This window comes from Protobothrops mucrosquamatus, unplaced genomic scaffold (genome assembly GCF_001527695.2).
Source record: "Protobothrops mucrosquamatus isolate PMUCROS unplaced genomic scaffold, P.Mucros_1.0 scaffold374, whole genome shotgun sequence".
Taxonomy (NCBI): Eukaryota; Metazoa; Chordata; class Lepidosauria; order Squamata; family Viperidae; genus Protobothrops; species Protobothrops mucrosquamatus.
The window spans coordinates 465,497-482,887 of NW_015386706.1; the positions used below are offsets into that span (position 1 = coordinate 465,497).

A 17,391-nucleotide genomic window follows, 5' to 3' on the forward strand; every position below is an offset into this window, starting at 1 on the left:
TCGCTTATGGTCAGCATTGGGGGAACTCAGAAAATGGGTTAATGCAATAGCTGAGTTAAGGCTGTTGGGAGTCCTGCATTGTCTCCCCGCATCCATCACTGAAATAGCTTTGGAGGCCTCACAGCCCACCCTTCTTGCCTTTGCCCCCCCCCCGAATCCCTCTCCCGCTTCCCCAGGAGAAGCAGGTGGACGAGCTCTCGGCGGTCAGGCAGACTCTGCAGGCGGACCTGGAAACCTCGATCCGGCGCATTGCAGACTTGCAGGTGGCTTTGGAAGAGGTGCAGTCGAGCGATGAAGGCGAGGCGGAGAGGTGAGTGCGCCAGAGGCCGGCCCTGCTCCGGGCTCCTCTGCCCCTGCAGTTTGCTTGTTTGTGGGGCTGACCATTCAGAGCAAGATGCTTCTCTGAGGGACCAGAAAGAAAAACCTTTTCGTAATTTCCTGGACCCTCCTGGTGATGGTCAGGAGGCGATGGCGGAGGCGTCGCTGTTTCCTTCCACGTCCGAGCGCGGCCGTTCCTCCGCCGTGACGTCAGTGCAGCTCAGAGTGATTAAGCCTGTTAATGGAGCATTAGCAGCCCTGCAGGATGGCTCATTATCCCCACTTCAGTCTCAAGTTTTGAGGAGGAAAAGAGAGAACCCCGGGTCAGTTTATCTAATATTAATAATGCCAACATCCAGTTCTTTATAAATTTTATACAGAAAAAACCTGACCGCATCTGAATTTTCAAACGAGGCGTCTAGAGGATTTAAAGAAAACAAAGCCAAGAGCCACGTGTGAGCCCCCTGTCCCTCCCGGGAGGCGGGTCTCAGCTTCCCTGTGTGAACGTTGGTGCCTGCATGTATTTCCAGAGAGGCCCGGTCCTGCTTTCTGGGGGTCCTTGGGGGGGTCAGCAGTCCCTGAGACCGGAACTGATTTCTCCTTCCTTGCAGCCTCCAGACAGCCCAGGATCCCCTCGGTGCACGGCAGGAGACGTAAGTCGAGCTGAAGGGGGTCCCGGCCGGGGCTGATGGGCGGCTGCAGCGTGAAGCTCATTGATCGGCAGCTGTGAAAAATGGGCCTTGATGAATAGAAGCCGATAGAAAGGAAGGGCAGATTAGATTCTCATGGATTTTGGATTTATTCCATTTTGCACTTCAAAATTCACACCTCACGTCTCCCTGCCTGGCAGCTGCTGCCTCCCGGGAGCCGGGGGGGGGGGGTTCCCTTGCAGCTCAGGGCAGTGGGGGCAGAGCTGGCTGGCCAAAAGAGGCTTCGGCTTTTTCTGAGCTGCACGCTGGGAGGGTGGGGCCCGTCGGGGGCCGGGATGCCCCTGGGGGCGAAGGTGGGCCTGCCCTGAACGTGCACCATTCCCGGTGCAGGGCCCTGCGGGGTCCATCTTAGCTGTTATGGGATGCCGTTGGGTAGGTGCCTTAATAGCCTTCAGCCCTGTGGACTTCAACTCCCAGAATTCCCCAGCCAGCATGAGGGTGGTGGTCTCAAGTGACACAGCACGCTGCCTGGGGAATTCTGGGAGATGAAGTTCACATGGCTCAAAGTTGCTGAGGTTGAGAAACACGAGTGCAGATGTCCAGATGTTTGCGAGCCTTTTTCCCCAAAGCCCCTCCCTGCCCACATCTTGGACTCAGGAACTTAAATCACAGTCACAATAATTCAGTAAGTGTGTGGAGGCGAGAGGCTCTTCCAGATGCTGCAGGGTGTGGGATTACCTCCGTGTACAACCCTTCCCTGCTCTGCCTGTCGGGGAACAGCCGTGTCTCCTCGGAGGAGGCCGAAGCTGCAGCTCTCCTCTTCCTCCTCCTCCTCCTCCTCTTCCCCCCCATCTCCTCCTCCTCGCAGGGAGAGTCAGATGAGTCTGGCTTCAAGTTCATCGCTGAGCTTAAATCTGGAGTCTGAAGGAAGCGTCCGGTCGTGGCTGGAGACGGGGTCAGGTTGGACGTCCCCATCGGCTCCCAGTCTGGCTGGAAGCAGCTCTCAGCTCTCGGTGGACGGCCGGAGCCTCCCGAGCCTGAGGTGAGAGTCATTTTGCCCTCCGGCCTCTGCGGCCCCTGAGCATGAGGTCCCCTCTGGAAAAGGAGCCCCTCTCCTCGCCCCACAGCCCGAATCCGCTTTAAGAAGCTTCAGCTGGATTTTCCCAGCCTCTTCATTACCTTCCTGCGACTTGCTGGGCTGTGAACAACGGGGGAGGGGGTCAGCGTGGATCCGGAGGGTCTGTGTAACGAGGGTGTAAAGGCAGGTGGGGAGCTCCCTGGTCAGTTTGAGGGGGGGGTGAGTGAGAAGGGAGGGCCCACAGGAACGGTTTTCTGAGCTAGGGGACATTGTGGGGCCTGGGTGGGAAGGCTGGAAGGTGGGAAGGCCGCAGGGGCCACGTGGTGGAGGGCAGAGCATCGAGCTTGGGAGGATCCCCCTGACTGGGGGGGGGGGTTGGAAGAAAGAGCAGAAAAGGACTCCTGGACAGTTGGGAGCCCAGCGGAGCCCAAGGAGAAGCTCCTCCTGGGTGGGGCGCAGCAGCCCCCCCCCCACGTGTCCTGGGGTCCATCTCCGGCCTTGCAGGAGGTGAAGCAAAACGGTTTTCCAAGCCTCCGGAGGAAGATCTGGTGGCAGCTGGCACACGTGTGCCCGGGATCCTCCGATGCCACCGGAGGGTGGAAGCCGTGTTGCATCCCAGGCAGCGCTGGCTTTTCTCGACCGCACAAAGCAGCGTCGTTTCAGTCGGCCCGTCCCTCTGCGCAATTGCCGCTTCTCTCCTTTTGTCTCTGGACATGCTCTGTGCTTCAATTCAAGTACAGATATTATTGCATAAATTATTTCAACTAGCATAAGCATAATAATCATCCTAATTGCTGTGTAATCTAAACTAATTACTGTTGTATGTCGTTTGTTTTGGTGCGGATCGCAGACTGCAAAAATCCCACTTGGCTTAGGGAAGCTTTCAGATTCTCCCCTTGGAGGCTCCCTTAAAAAAAACCCCGGGGAGGAAGAGGGAGGCAGGAGAGGCAGGGCAGCCTTTTGTTCCTCAGCGGAGCATCTGGTGAGAAGGACATTTTCTGCTCCAGAAGGTGGAGCTGCTTCTCACTGGCCTGCATCTCCCCCTCAAAAGCTGGGCTGCGGAGGGTCTCCTTCACCTTTGCCCCAAGGCCCACTCCCTTGGAGGTACCTGCAAGGTGGGGAGGGGTCTTGCTCGGCCACCAAGCCGGTCAGACGTAGAGCAACAAAGGTTTCTGCCGGGACCCCCCTCCCCCCCTTCCCCCCTCTGGCTTCCCTCCTGCAAGGATTCCCAGTTGCTGGTGGTCTCCCTCAGGGTGGAGGCAGGGGAAGGATCCGGGTCTCCTCGCCCATCGGTGGGCGAGCAAGGTGATGCCGGTCTGTGAGCCAGGCAGGAGCAGCTTTGCTTTGGCTGGACAGCACCGAGCCCAGTCCAGGGCCTCTGAGTGGTTCTGATGTCATTTCACGCCACACTCTGGAACTCTCTCTCCCACCCACCCACCCACCCAGCCCCAAAGACGGCCCAGGCGCTGTGGGAGATGGGGAGGCGGGTGCCCACCTTTTCCTGTAAACACACTCTGGGATGCTAAACAAGCAGGTGGGCAGGATCCGGGCTGTGGGCAGTCGGGAAAGCAAGGGACTCCAGGCGCCCGTGAGCAGCCTTCCAGGGGAGACGGGCGAACAGGCCGACGGACCGAGAGGCTGTCTTGAGAGAGATTTCATTTCAGGGCAGCCTGGCTGTGCTCTTGGCTCTGCAGATTGCAAGCTGTGGAATGTTGCTATGGCGATGGCATCCCTTCTCCTTCGCCAGAAGGGTTTATTCCTGCCAAGCTAAGGGTTGTTAAAACGTGTATTTCTCAAAACGGAGCAGAAATTGGGAAAAAGAAAGGAACCCTATGCGATTTTTCAGCAGGACCTTTCTCACTTCCCATTCCATTTGAGAGGCTTTTCTGTTGCCGGCTTTGGGGGGGGAAGGTGTTCTTTGCCCCCCAGCAAAGGGCAAAGGAGAAGGAGTAGCCCAGCTCCCTGGCAAACTCAGTTTGGGATCCCCACCATTCAGGCCCATGCCGGGGGAGGGGGATTCAGACCACCATTCTGGCGGTCTGGGGGGGCTTTCCTCTCTCCGGCTGCTCCCGCAGAGTTCCTTGAGTTCCAAGAGCCGGAGGGAGCCGCTGGCCTTTTTCAACTGCGACCCAGGCCTGCGTCCCACCCGATGGGGAAGCAGCTTCTCTAATCTCAAGTTTTAAGTGTAAATATGTATTTCCTGGGTGGAACCCCGGGCGGGTGTGTTTTCTCAACTCCGCTGACTGGTGTGTGGAGCTTTGAAGGCTTAGCATCCAGCTCAGGGTTTCTTGTCCCACTGTTTCCTCCTAGGGCGAACAAAGACCCGGAGAAAAGCTGGCAGTCAACCTCCTTGCTAAGTGGGAAAGGGAAGGGGGGCTACGGACGGTGCGGAGGAGGAGACCCGGAAAGCCCTTCCGCTGGCTCTCTGAGGCGAGACTCTGGGCGGCCCCAGGGGGGATTTGACAGCGCCCCCAAGTCAGAGGCTGCGTCCCTCTCCGCAAGGAGGCCGGTCTCCTCTCCGGCCGCGGCAGCCGAAGAGACGCTTCCTTTCTCTCCCTCCCCAAGCAGGAGACTCCCTCCTTTGGCGGAGGAGGACCACCGGCTGCCCCCGTCCTCCTCCTCTGCGCTCTCTGAGTACGTGGAAGGGCTGCGGAGGGAGCGGCTGAAGGCTCAAGCGCCCTTGGAGGAGGAGGAGGAGGCCTCCTCCTTGCCCATTTACCAAACCACCGGGGCTCCCTTCCTCAGGAGACGCAGGGCCCTGAAGGAGGACAGCGGAGACTTCCAAATCCACCTGGAGGAGCTTGGTGCAAACCCCGGAGTCGACCTGGTCCGCTCCTCCGGTCTGAGAAGCCCCTCCTCGGATTGTGGGCTGCGGCCATCCTTCTCCCCGGTCCTGAAAAGGGCCTCCCGGTTTGGCTCCTTCGACTCCCTCGTCGGGCAGAACACACAGGAGGGCCCTTACGCCAAAGTTGCCTCTCCGGTCCTGGGTGAAGACGTGGTCGGCCCGTCGCGGCCGAGGCCACGGAGAAGCTGCCTGGAGCCCTCCTTGGAAGACAGCCTGGATTTCGGGAAGGAGCCCCTGACGTTCCAAAGCAGGAGGCTGGGGGAGACTCCGGGTGAAGAAAAGGATCCGTTTCCTTGGAAAATACCAACACTGAGTTACGAGCGGAAAACAGAGGCCGACTTGGACGACTTCCTGCCTGCCGTCCGGAAAGCTCAGTCCACCAGTAGCCTGTCCAGAGGCCCCAAGGAGAGGAAGGATGGACAGCGGCCCCCCAGTGTCCATTTTGAAGACCACGTTGCCCCTCAGCGCACTTTCCTATCCGAGATAAAGACCGTTTTAGCCCCACAGTGGAAGGCCAAGGAGCAGCCCGGCCACCTCTCCGACTCCGACTCCTCTTCTTCGGGCTCGGGGGTGTCTTTCAAAAGTGCCGACAGCATCAAGTGCCGGCCCAGAGTCCGGAGGCAGGAAGGGGAAGGCTGCGTGGGCAGCCAAGGGAGCGCGGAAGGGGTGAAAGGTGACCCACGGTCCGAGGCCGAAGGGAAAGAAGACGACGTGACCAGCATCATGATGAAATACCTTGGAAAAGAGTAAGGTAATCAGTCGGTCCTGCTTGGGCAGAGTCGGCTTCAGCCGTCACCGGGGGCTGAGATGGGTGGACCGTCCAGAGGGACCTGGACCTGCCTTCTCCTTGCAGCCCTGGTGGCGGAAGGGCCGGCCAGCGGAGATCCCTCGTTCAGGCCGAGGCGGGTCCCTGCAGCACAAGTCATGCTTTGCGTGAAGATGTTGCCTGGCCTGATCCCCCCCCCCAAATTCCTAGGACCCCCTCCTTAAGATCAGCTGAGCCATTTCCCCCGACTAAGACCCAGGACCAGGCCTCCTCCCTCAGCCATAGATGGGGAAGTTCCCACCAGCTCTGGGGGCTCCTCAGCTGTCATGAAAAGAGCCCCTCTGCAGCTCTGGCCACTCGCCCCCGAACACGCAAGCAGCTCCTGGCTCCTCTTAGCATTGCTCTCCCCTCTTCTTGGGGGTCTGACAGCTGCCATTCAGCCAGCCAAGCTCTTAGGATGGGCTGCTGCCTTTCTTTTATGCTTTCCCTGCCTGGCCTGAGGAGACAGACGCCCACCCAGAGACAGAGAAAGCAAGGAAGGACCGGAGGGAACCTTCGCAGCCGTTGTCCTCCTAGGTCCATGGGAGATCCCAGTCTTTTTGCAGCAGCAGCAGCTCTCCTTCTCCTCCTCCTCCTCCTCCTCCTCCTCCTCCTCCTCCTCCTCCACCACCACTTTATTTTGGCCTCCTCTTTGCCAAGCTGGAAGGTTTTGCATTTTGGCCTGTTCCACTGACAAGTGAGCTGATTAAGAGCCAATTAAGAGACTGGATGGGAGCAGCTCAGCCTTAGCAAATGTCCTCTTCATTTATCTGCAAATCGTGTGACGTTTCCAGGGTGGCTTTTACCCGAGTTGCCTGGGCCTGGGAACTCCCCCGGGTGTTGTTCCGAAGCAAGGCAGGCTGAGGGTCTGGATGGGAAGGGGCCCTGCCAGCCTAGAGGGGGAACTGCAGACCCAGGTTTCCTTCAGCCTGCCCTCTTTCCTTCCTCTTCAGGGCTTCAGCAGCGGCATGAAAAACGGATCTGCAAGCAGGTTTTCTTCTGTGGATGATGGATTCTCCCCCACTGGTGCTGCCAGAACCATAATGCACAACCACGGGAGTGGGTGTGGGTGTGCCTAGGTGTGAAAGAGACGGATGTGCAGGCCTTCCCCCTCGGGAGCCGTTTGGGGAGCTCTCTTGGACTGACGCCAAATAAAACATTTTGGTTCTTGGAGAGGGGCCTCCGTGGGCGGCTTCTGTTGAGATATCCAGAGTTGGACTAGGCCGCCTTAGGAATATCGGGGGGGGGGGGATTTTTTTCTGGGTCTCTGGGAGGCCATGAGCCGGGGCCTGTGGCAGAGGCAGGAGAAGGATGCTGCCGCTGCCCCTGTGAGAGGGAGGGAGGGAGGGGGTGAAGGAGGCGCCTCGTGGCACAAAGAAGAAAGAGGGAGCCCTTGGCCGGCCGGTCCTCCTCCGGACCCCCCCTCCCTTTTTTCTTCACACACACAACACACACCTGGGGTCCAGCCAGCTGTCCTTAAGGGGTCCCTTTGGCTGCTGCAAACGGGATCTCTGCTTTGCAGCTGTTTCAGGGCTGGGCTGTAGCCGGGGAGTTTTCCTCCGAGGAAGCAACAGGCTGCTTGCTTAACTAGTGTTAGCCCTGAAAATAATGTTTCCGTTTATAGCTTTCTTGTAGGAGTTTAAAAGAATCCCGGAACATAAAAATAAAAAAGTAACTGAGTGATGGAAACAAAAGAAAGCAAAGGAATAAACCCCAACACAGCCTGGGGGAGAAGCAAAGAAACCTTTTCAATGAGTTTGGAACAAATTGCAGGTATTGTGTGTAAGCGCATCAGTCGAAGCTGACATGCGTTGCTAACAGAGGAGGCGTTTATGGAACACGGGGGGGGGAGCCGCGCCTGATTCACGGCTGAGACAAAGAAACGAGCCCCTTCCAGCGGCTCCCTTGAACTCCCCTCGGTCTCTTCCACTGCAGCCCCCCCTCCTTTGAGCCAGTGGGGGGGAAGGGGGGGCTTGTTCCTCTGACAGTTTTCTCCACGAAACCCCAGCAAGCTGGGCCGGGCCGAGAGAAGCGGACTGGCCAGCATGACCCAGATGGCTTCTGGGCCTCAGTGGGGCTGGGGGGGCTAGAGCCCCACCATGACCCCAAGCAGGGCCCAAGAGGGTCTTCTTTGTCCGTTGGGGGGAGGGGGAGGGCCGGCGGGGCCTGGCTGCAGGGGCCCTCCCAACCCTGCCAAAGGCTGGCGCCCGTTTGCTGATCAGCAGGGGCTCCGGAGGGCCCCCCAGTGCTGGAGACCCCGCAGGCGGAATAGCGAATCGGCCTGGATGCGAGGAGAGGCCTCAGATACAAATGAGCCCAGAGCCCCGTCTTGGCGCAGCCTCCCCGGTGCTGCCAAGGGCGATTTGAGAGTGGGACTCCAGACCATCTGGAGGCCGCCTGAGTGGCACACACACAGACTCACACTCAGTGGCACAAAACACACCGGCTCTGCCTGCGCCGCTCTTTTCAGTTTGGCCATAGCCGGAGCCATCTGGGTGGAGGGGATTGGTGCAGCCTAATCATCTCGCCTCTCTCTTTAAATCCCTATTTTAAAGGTTTTTTAAAAAATACTATTTAACTATGTTAATTTATTCAAATTCACCTCTCTCCAGCAGTAAAATTCCTTTTGTAAGCTCAGTCCATCCAGGTGTAGCCACGAGCCAGAGCACCAACGTGGTCCGAAGTGGGGGGAGGGCCCCAATGAGACTAGGGGCCGGCTGAACTCTTCAGGGGCCCGGACTCCACTGTGTCCCAGGGCCACAGCCTTTTCCCCAGGTCAGAGGATGCAGGAGGCCTCTCCCCTTGTCTTCCTGCCCCCCTCCTGGCAGCCCTCCCACCACTGGGGCCCCAAGAGTTCAGTCCGCAGGTGGTCTCGGGTGCGACCGTTTCCACTGCTCAAAACCACCCATGGGCAGCTCTGGCTTTGGACCAGAACGGCGCCCCCCCCCAACTTTCAAGCTCATGGAGAGGCTGCTGTAGGTTCCCCACCCTTGCTTCTTGGGCCAGCTGCATCCCCATCTTGGTGGGGCTGGACCCCACTTAGCAGTGCCCGAGCACCACCACCCAAAGGGTGGCTCAGACTCCCCCTGCCTTCTCCTGGGGACCCCCGCCCTTCTGCTAAGCTGACTCCAATGGCAGCTCCAAGCCCCCCCCCTCCCAAGCATCCCCGTGCCGGGCGGCCCCCTCCTCCCGTTTCATGTCCCTATTTACATCCTCTTTATGGCTTTATTAAACTGCTAGCTGTGCTTCAATTAAAGGAGTTGCTTTTTCTGCGACTGTAAGCACATTTCATCAGAATAAATGTCATTTGTTAGGCAAAAGTGGGGGGAGGCTCTTGACTGCAGCTGCTGAGGGGGGGAGGCTGCTGAATGGACCCCCCACTCCTCCGGGGCTGATGCTGAGATCCCCCTCCCTCTGGAAAACCCTCTGCCACACCTTCCACAGGACCCACAACTTTGAGCACAACTGTCCCCAGGCAGGTAGAAGGCAGGGCGAGGCCAGGAGGGTCTGTGCTCCTCAGCCTGGGTCCCTCTTCCTTGTCTCCACAGTCCCGGAGTCTCCCTCTCCCCTCTTCTTATTTGCAGGAGGGGGGGGAGTGTTAAAAATAGAGAGGCTGGCGGAGGGGGGGAGATGCAGGTAGAGAGGCTTCTAAGGACTGTGATTTTGCCTGCCCAGGGTGGCCGGGATGGGGGCTCCTTCCTCCAAGACGGGGGGGGGGAGGAGAAGGAAGCAGCTCACGAAGCGGCATCTGCATTCAGAGCCACAGATGGTCCTGGCGCCTGGTGGGGAAGACGTGTTCGAACAGTTTGTTCTGAAGCTTGATGGGCTTCGGAGCACAAATTTGGAGGCTTCTCTGTGCCTCTGCAGGGGTGCTAAAAATAGAGCAACCCCCGCCCATGGTGCTTGCTGGGGGAGGGGAGCCGGCGGGCAGCAGGTGGATCCACCCCACCACCGTAGCCCAGCCCAGCCCAGCCCAGGTGCAACAGGTGGGGCAGAGCCATCCCAGGGCCACCCACCCCACGCTTGGCCTTCCTTGTCACCATGCCAGGTTGGCCAGATCCTGGCTGCCCAAATGCCTCGGGATCCCCTCCTCTTCCTCCTCCGTGGCGCCTGAGGCCAGCCTCAAGGAAAAAAGAATCCAAGATGCTCTTGGACTGATTCAGGGATGCGTCTTTTCTGTTTTTTAAAAAAAATTAAAAGCCGTAATGCATTTATTCCACCCTGATGAATAAAACATCCACTCTTGTGAAAGGGGAGCTCAGCTTGCCAACTGAGGGGCCCAGAGCGAGACCCGGCCAAGAGGCGGCTTGACTTGTGCCCAGTGGGGGGCAGAGCTGGCCGGAGGCTCCCGCCCTGTCCGGACTCGGCTTGCAGGAAAGGAAGCCGGGATGAAGCTCCCTCAGGCTTTGGACGGGTCCAGGCTGGAAATGCATCACTACTGCCCCTCACGAAGACCCTCCCGAGGATTTAAAAAGGCGCTCCTTGCATCACATCCCTGTGGGTAAGGTGCCTCTGGGTGCTGTTGGGAGGCTCCGAGGCCGTACCCCCTCTGGCTCCCCCTCTCTCCTGCCCCATTTTGCCCAGGGGTGGAGCAGGATGGCTGCTTGCTGGCCGTGGCTGAAGCCGTCAAGGAGACAAATGGAGCAACTGAAGTGATGCAGCAGCCTCTTCCCAGGCGGTGCTCAAACAGGCTGAACGGACGGAATACAAATTTGCAGCTCTCAGCCGCTCGTTCGCTCGCTCGCTCGCCCACTGGGGCTGCTGGGGGGAGCGCGGTTCTGGAGCAGCAAACACAAAGCCCCCAAAGACGCACACACACTGTGTGCAGCCCTCCCCCAAGCATTCAGCCAGCAGTGTGGGAAGGCCAGAGCCCCCAGTTACTGTATGTGCTAGACTTAGGGGAATGACCAGGTGGGATATAACCTGAAAGGGGCTGATCCTGCCTGCTCGTGCAGGTGAGGGCCCACGGACTCCTGGGCCACGTGGGGTCTTCAGGACACCCAGTTCCCTCTCCTCTGGCTGGCTGGCTTCTGAGACACACTAGATGCCTCTTCTTCTTCTTCTTCTTCATTAAATAATTGAAGCCAGCAAGCGAAATCCAGGTGTTCGGAGGCCTCCAGTGCATTCCTTGTCCCCTGCTCTAACTGGCTCTAACTGGCTCCTCTCCCAGGTTGGAGCTGGAGCACGTTCTTTCCTCCTGGAGTGAAAGGGGTCTCTCTCCATTTTCCACTGCAGGAATCATTTACTCTGATGGAGAGATGGGTGGATCCAGAGATGCATGTGGCTCTTCCCAGGGTTCACTTCAGAAACCCTTTCATAACCCCCTTCCCCCCCCCCCAGATTCTGCAGCGGTCCTTCCCCCACCTGGTCCTTTTTCCTTGGACCCAGAAGGGTCTTTCTAAACAAATATCCCCATTTATATTTTTAGAAGAGGACAACAAAGTGGTTAAGACAATTACAGCAGAGATTCTGCAGCAGTTCCCTTGCCATAACAATTACGCTGATAATGCCAGTGATTACGTTCTTTGCTTCTTGCAGGCCTCTTCCTGGAATGCTCTGAATTCTCCCTTTCTTAATGAATTCCAAATTGCAGGAAGGCTGCAGGGCCCTGGGGCTTCTCTGCTACACGGCTGCCTCCTGTCCCTGCTGCATTCCAGAAAATTTAGGCTAAAAGGGAGATTCTAGAGCTGGCCGGCCAGCCTCCATAGGCCGAATGGAAGGGCTCCCCAGGCCCTTCTGAAGTCCCTCCTATCCTCTGTTTACAGCTCAGTGGTCTTCTGCACCCACCATAAAACAAGCTCTCCAACTTCAGTCTAAGCTGGTGGATGGAACCCAGGATCTGTTGGTCACCTGGGCAGGCAGCCTGATTCCACAAGGCAGGCAGCCTTGACCAACCTGTCTGCAGGTTTTCTTTCCCTTTCCATTAGAAAAAAAACCCACATTGCTCCATCTGGTTGGATGGGCCCAAAGTGAAGCTTATCCCAGGGAAATATCTCTGTGTGTGTGTGTGTGTGTGTGTGTGCGTGCGCGCGCGCGTGAGTCCAAAACAGAGCACAAGCCTTTGCAGAAGGATGGAAGTGAGGAATAAACTCCAAATGTTATAAATCTCACCTGCTTGGAAATGTCAGGTTTGATTGGAAACATCAGCAAATGACTTGAAATCCAGCCAGTGGCGCGGAGATCAGCCGCTGCTTCGTTTTCCTGATGTTGGTGCGATCAAAACGGGTGTGGTAGCAGGTTGAAACAACAGATGTGTGAATTGTAGTGTGGACATGGTTGCCTTAAGATTGTACAACGTGGACCGTAGTTAGCTATTGGAAAAATGTCCCTGCTAATCCAAAGTGAGGATGGACCCCCCCCCATCTGTTCCCCTGCTTCCAGATGCCTGTGGTCTCAAGGTCACTTCTGTTGCCTTCAGCCCTCCGAGGCCTCCTGGAAGCCGAGAGACATCCCCCCCCCTCAGGCTTGGAGCAAAACTTTATTCCTGTCCGGTCTTTGGGTAGGGGGCACTGGGAAGGGGGGAGCCATCTGGGGGGGGCCCTCTTGTGAGCAGACAGCAGAGCTTGCTGGCCCCTCTCTCTGCAACAGGTGCCAGTCCTCCCTGGCCGATCTGCATGGTGGCAGTGATGGGGTTGCCATGGGAACCGCAGCCGTCCTTGGAGCGGTCCTCGTGTAGCTGCAGCCCCAGAGCCGGCAGAGCTGCCCCACCGCAGAGAGAGGCGAGTTGCTTGGTGTTCCCCTGCTTCCTTCCCCCCCCAAGTCTCTGCCCAATGCGGGCCTTGGGGGGCAGGCTGAGTCCCTCGAAGATTCATGCAATGAGGGGCTAGCATCCCTCCTTGTGCAGCTGCTTTTCAAAAATCCGTGACTTCATTAATTGGTATCAAGGCTTGTTACTTCCATTCCGGCTCTTCTTCCTCTCCCTCTTCCCCAGTTGCTGCCCTTGCTGAAGGTGGGGTGCTGCTGCCCGTCTCCATATTTATAAGCCTTAAACTGGCACCCACCCGGCCCTTTTTGTTCAACAGATTTACAGTCCACGAGACCAGCGGTGGATGTCAGCCAGCACCGGTGAGGCCTGCAGGCAGCTCATGTTAGGAAACGGAGGATTAGAAGACAGGAAAGCAAACAAGCCCCAACCCGTCTCAGGTTTGAAACGTGATTACAAAACAGTTTTACCATCTCCACCGCCACTTCTCAGCACCAGTCCTGGCTCTGCATATACAGGGCAAAGAGTCAGCATTGTGAAGGAGGCTGCTTACAATTGCAGCTCCTTCTTCCTAGCTGGAAATAAGAAAGACATAGTTGCTTTGTTCCCCCACCCCACCCCACCCCGTCCGCGTAGGGGCTTTGTCTGGACTCTGTCATTTGGCGCTGGAAGTTTTCCATGCCCTCCTTCCCGCCCAGCCTTCCTGCTGCTGACGCCTTGGTGCTCTCTGAGCTTGGTTGTTTTCTTGCAGATGTTTCATTACCCAAACTAGGCAACATCATCAGTGCTGGCACTGCTAGCTAGCTAGTTACCTAGTTTGGGAAATGAAATGTCTGCAAGAAAACAACCAAGCTCAGAGAGCACCCCTCATTTCAACCCTGAACCGCAAATATTCTTTATTGGGGCTGCTGATGCCTTCCAGAGGAGCTGGACCCCCCCACCCCTCTCATCCCCTTCCAGGTGCAGGAAATGGGGAATGGATTCCGCAGCCCTTTGGACGGGTCTCTGACAATCCACTGTGGCCAACTGGCCACGGGGCAACTCGTTGCACTAATAACAAAGAAATGGAATAGAATCATTACAGAAAGGATGCAAAAGGACGGACAGAATGAAATGCGATTGACAAAAATTAAAATATTTTTTAAATTTATTTTAAATCATTAAATAGAATTGTTAAATTGCTCCACAGTGAGTTGGCCGTGGCGAGTCGTCCCGTTCGGACTGCCTGGGGCCCCTCCTTGCCTTGGGGTGCGTTGCCAGAAGAGAAAGGCTCCCACAGGACCCCAGGGATATTGCAGTATTTCCCAGCCCCTCCCCACTCCCCCTCCCCCTCTCCTGGGAGGGCAAGAGGGGGGTTAATGGGCCACATTAAACAGCCAACCAGGCAGAAAAAGGCTTCCCTTTGGGGAAGATGGACAGGCCTTTTCCCTGGGAGGATCGTTCTGTGCCGTTTCCGGTACATTACCTGAAGCCATTTTGGTTTTCCAAAGTATTTGGCATCAGTTCTTGTCTCAGTCCCTGCTCTGCGTTCTTCTCTGCTCCCCCCTCAAACTTCTTCCTTCCTGCCTGCTTTTGCCCCAGGCCTTCTGCCCGGAGGCAGGGGAGAGGGAAGCCACCTGCCAGAGACCTCCTCTTCACAAGACCCGTTAGGGCTGACGTTTGCCCACAGGCTTGAAAGCAATTTAAATTCTTGGCCCAGCTGGCCTTCCTACTCACCCCTGGCTCTTTGCCAGTTTTCCCCCTTCTGGCCCGCTGCCCCTTTGGTGGCTTCAGAGTCAATGAGCCCCTGGAAAGGGCTGCCCAGTGGCCTGTCACCAGGAACTGAGCCCACCGTAACTGGTCTTGGGTACGATTTTGGCTAAGCAGCTCCTTAAAGTAGGCAAAAGACTTTTGAGGCTCAGATGTTTGGCTTTGGTGTGTGTGTTTGTGTTTGTGTGTGTGTATGTGTATACAAAAGAATAGCACTCCTGGAGAGGTGGGGGTTTGTCGCTGTTCGTTCTAAGCAGAAATTGGGACAAAACCCAGCGAGGGTCCCGAAGGAAGCAGGGGCTGGACGGTGGCTGTGGCCGAGCCGCTGAGCTGCCCACGGAGGCAAGGCCAGCAGAGGTTCTCGCGCATTGTGGCCATTGGCTTCCTATCCCCATCACTCCCTCTTTTCTCTCTGGCTGAGCTGGCCGGATTTGAAGGAGGAAGATTAGGTCCTGAGGAGGCCAAGCAGGGCCCTGTCGTCAGCAAGCCTACTGTGGCCATGGGGGGGGGGCAAGGAAGGTGTGGTGAGACGGAGGGGGCACAGCCTCGGGACTGAGGCCCACGGGATGGAGATGAGCAGTTGAGAGGGGAAGTAACAGAAGGAGCAGCAGCCAAGGTGCTTCGCCCAGGCCTGTGGCTCTCTGGCCAGGGGGTGCTGGGCTTAAAATCCAGGCCTGGGGCCATCCGGATGCTGCTGAACTGCAGTGCCCCCCTCAGCCCCCCCATCCCCACCCCCAGCAGCTAATGCGTCTGATGGTGATTTGGTGCCTGTATGGAAACCACTTGCCGTGTCTTCTTGTGAGTGGTGTCCCTCTTCCAGGGCTCCTTATAGCTTCAGAACTTCCTTGTGGTCTCCCATCCAGCCCTGCTATGTGCTTCTGAGGTCAGCTGTGGTGACCTGGGGTCTCTGCAGCCTGAACCGGGGTTTGTCCTCCTTTGGGTCTCTGAGTGGGGAGATTTCCCCGGAGTAGAAGCTTTGGTCTTGTGTGGCCGCAGCTGCCTTTGCTCAGCGCCTCCTGCTCCCAGCCCACGGGAGGGAAGTGGGGGCCGGCGGGGCTTTGGGGAGGATCGTGGTCACAAAGACCCACTTCTGCCTGCTGAGGGCCTTGGGGAGGGGGGAGGCCGGTTGTCAGCCTGAGCCCAGGGAGTGAGAAAGGGAAAGGGAAAGGGGGGTTCTCCTCCTCCTCCGCTCTGCGCCCCCACCTCGAGCAGAGGGTTGAACTGCGGCAGCGGGGGGGGGGAGCGTTCGGTACACTCTGCACGCGCTCAGTGGCATCCTTGCTTCTTCTTCCTTAGCCCGGCTCAGTCGCGAAAAGCTCCGGTCGAGCCCCGGCTTTTTTCCGCGGGGCGGGCAGGAGGCGGGGCAGAGCGGCAGCCCATCGCTCCCCCCTCCCGCAGCGCCAGCTCGGATTGGCAAAGGAGGGGCTTCCTTGCCGCGGCCGCCACCGCCACAAGCCGGGCTGCGCGAACAGGGAGCGGCCGGTCGGAGAGCAGCTCGTCTCGAGGAGCGGGATCCCAGCACCATGTCGGGGCCCCGGGGGCTCGCGCTTCTCCTCCCCCTCCTCCTCCTCCTCCTCCTCCGCCTGCTGGGCGGCCGCTCCGAGAGGACCCGCCAAGGTAGGGCCCAGGGCCAAGGGGCGGAGGGAGAGCCCGTTCGCCTCCTCGGGGGAGCAGCTGCGGCGGCCTCTTCGGCTGAAAAGGAGCCCCGGAGCTCTTCCCCACCGCAGACTTGGAGCCCCGGAGCCCCAGGGCGCGCGGGGGCGGCTTCTGCGTCGCGGGCAGCCCTGCCCATCCCGGGCGCAAGTTCGTAGGCGAACATCAAAGCGGGGGGGGGGTGGCAGGCGGACCGGGGAGGGGCGCCCCCTCCCTGAACACGGGCTCCCCCCGCCCTGTGCGCGCGTGCTTGTGGGGGGCCCTCGCCGCCGCTCCGGGCCGCCTGCCTTCAGCACCACGGCGCCGGACAGCTCCTGCCCGCCAGCTCCGCCCCGCCCGGCCTGCGCGCCCGGGAACTTCTCTGCCGCCGCCGCCGCCGCCCCGCCCGCCCGCCCCCCCGCCCGTCCAGCGTGTCCCGGAGCCGCGCGGGGGAAGCGGCGGGTCGTGGCTCACCCGGGATCCGCGCTGCTGCTGCCGCCGCTCAGAAGGCAGCGCGGGCGAAGGTGGCGGTGCGCGCGCTCGGGTTGGCCGCCTCCGGAACCGGGAAGTTGCGCGGCCTTTGGGGTGGCTGGAGTAGTTGGGGGGCAGCGGAGGCCGGCGGCGTCTGGATGCCGAAGGGGCCGCTTTGTGCGTTTCTGTGGCTGCCCCGCCCGGAGAGCCAAAGGAGGCCGGAATTCGCCGGCGCGCCCCCTTGGGCCCCCATCCCAGGCGGCAGGGCAAGGGCGGCAAGGCAAGGGCGGGCTGCAGGGAGATGGGGCCGGATTCTGCTCCTCCGGCTCGGGGGAGCAACAGGCTGATGCAGAGGATTCCTGTCCTGGGTGGAGTGTCTGTCGTGAGAAAACCCAGATGAAAGCGGGGTAGAAGGATGGGCAGGTTGAAAAAAGGAGAGGGAGGCCTTCACCCAGTCCCACCCCCTAAATTGGGTCCTGGGCTCCAGAGAAGCCACCTTCACCGAACTCACCTCAAATCCAAGGCCTTGGTGACTCTGGCCTCTTCTTTCTAACGTTCCTGAAGGAAGGTCCAGTTCCTTTTATTTCTTTTATTAGATTTTTGTCATTCCCATTAAACAGGAGACATTCAAAGCTGGGGCTGGTATTTTGGGGCACCTTCTGCCCATAGGCAAAAGGAAGGGTGGGCTGGTCTTGCAAAGACCCCCAAATTTGTCCTTTCTGTCAAAATTCTTGCCTTGGTTCTCCCTCCCCCAAGGATGTTGAGGTGCTTCTGTGGAGCTTGTCCAGGCAGGGCAGGTTGCAGCCCTTTGCAGAAAGTTTTTGATGAGCTTAAATGATCTGACATGTTTTTAAGATGCGTGTTTAATCACATTAGTCTGGTGAGTCTGAGCACAGCAGTGTCAGGAGAAGGAGAGAGTCAGAGGATTTGGGAGGGAAGGTGGGGATCCCAAGTCAGATTGTCTCCCTCTGAGCTTCCTCCTTGCCTTCAGTGGCCATTTCTGACCGGTTGGCTTCCTGCTGCAGGGCAGGAGCCAGTGTGTGTGTGTGTGCCATGAAATGGCAGCAAATTGCAGGTGGCTGGAGTTCAGTGTGGCTCACAAAGAGATGTGCCCGGGGTTTTCAGAAGAAGGTGACTAGC

The 17,391-nt window shown here is 58.4% G+C and overlaps 1 protein-coding gene across 1 annotated transcript in view; it reads left to right on the forward strand.

Moving 5' to 3' along the window:
- The window catches only part of MYO18B (myosin XVIIIB), a 39,551-nt gene extending 32,695 nt beyond the window's left edge, over positions 1 to 6,856 (forward strand). Inside the window, exons 39-41 of the mRNA XM_015815768.1 lie at positions 177 to 310; positions 4,357 to 5,642; positions 6,650 to 6,856. Coding sequence (XP_015671254.1) covers positions 177 to 310; positions 4,357 to 5,641 — 1,419 coding nt within the window. The 3' untranslated portion in view covers position 5,642; positions 6,650 to 6,856. The remainder of the gene's footprint in view (positions 1 to 176; positions 311 to 4,356; positions 5,643 to 6,649) is intronic.
- Positions 6,857 to 17,391: the final 10,535 nt, after the last annotated feature.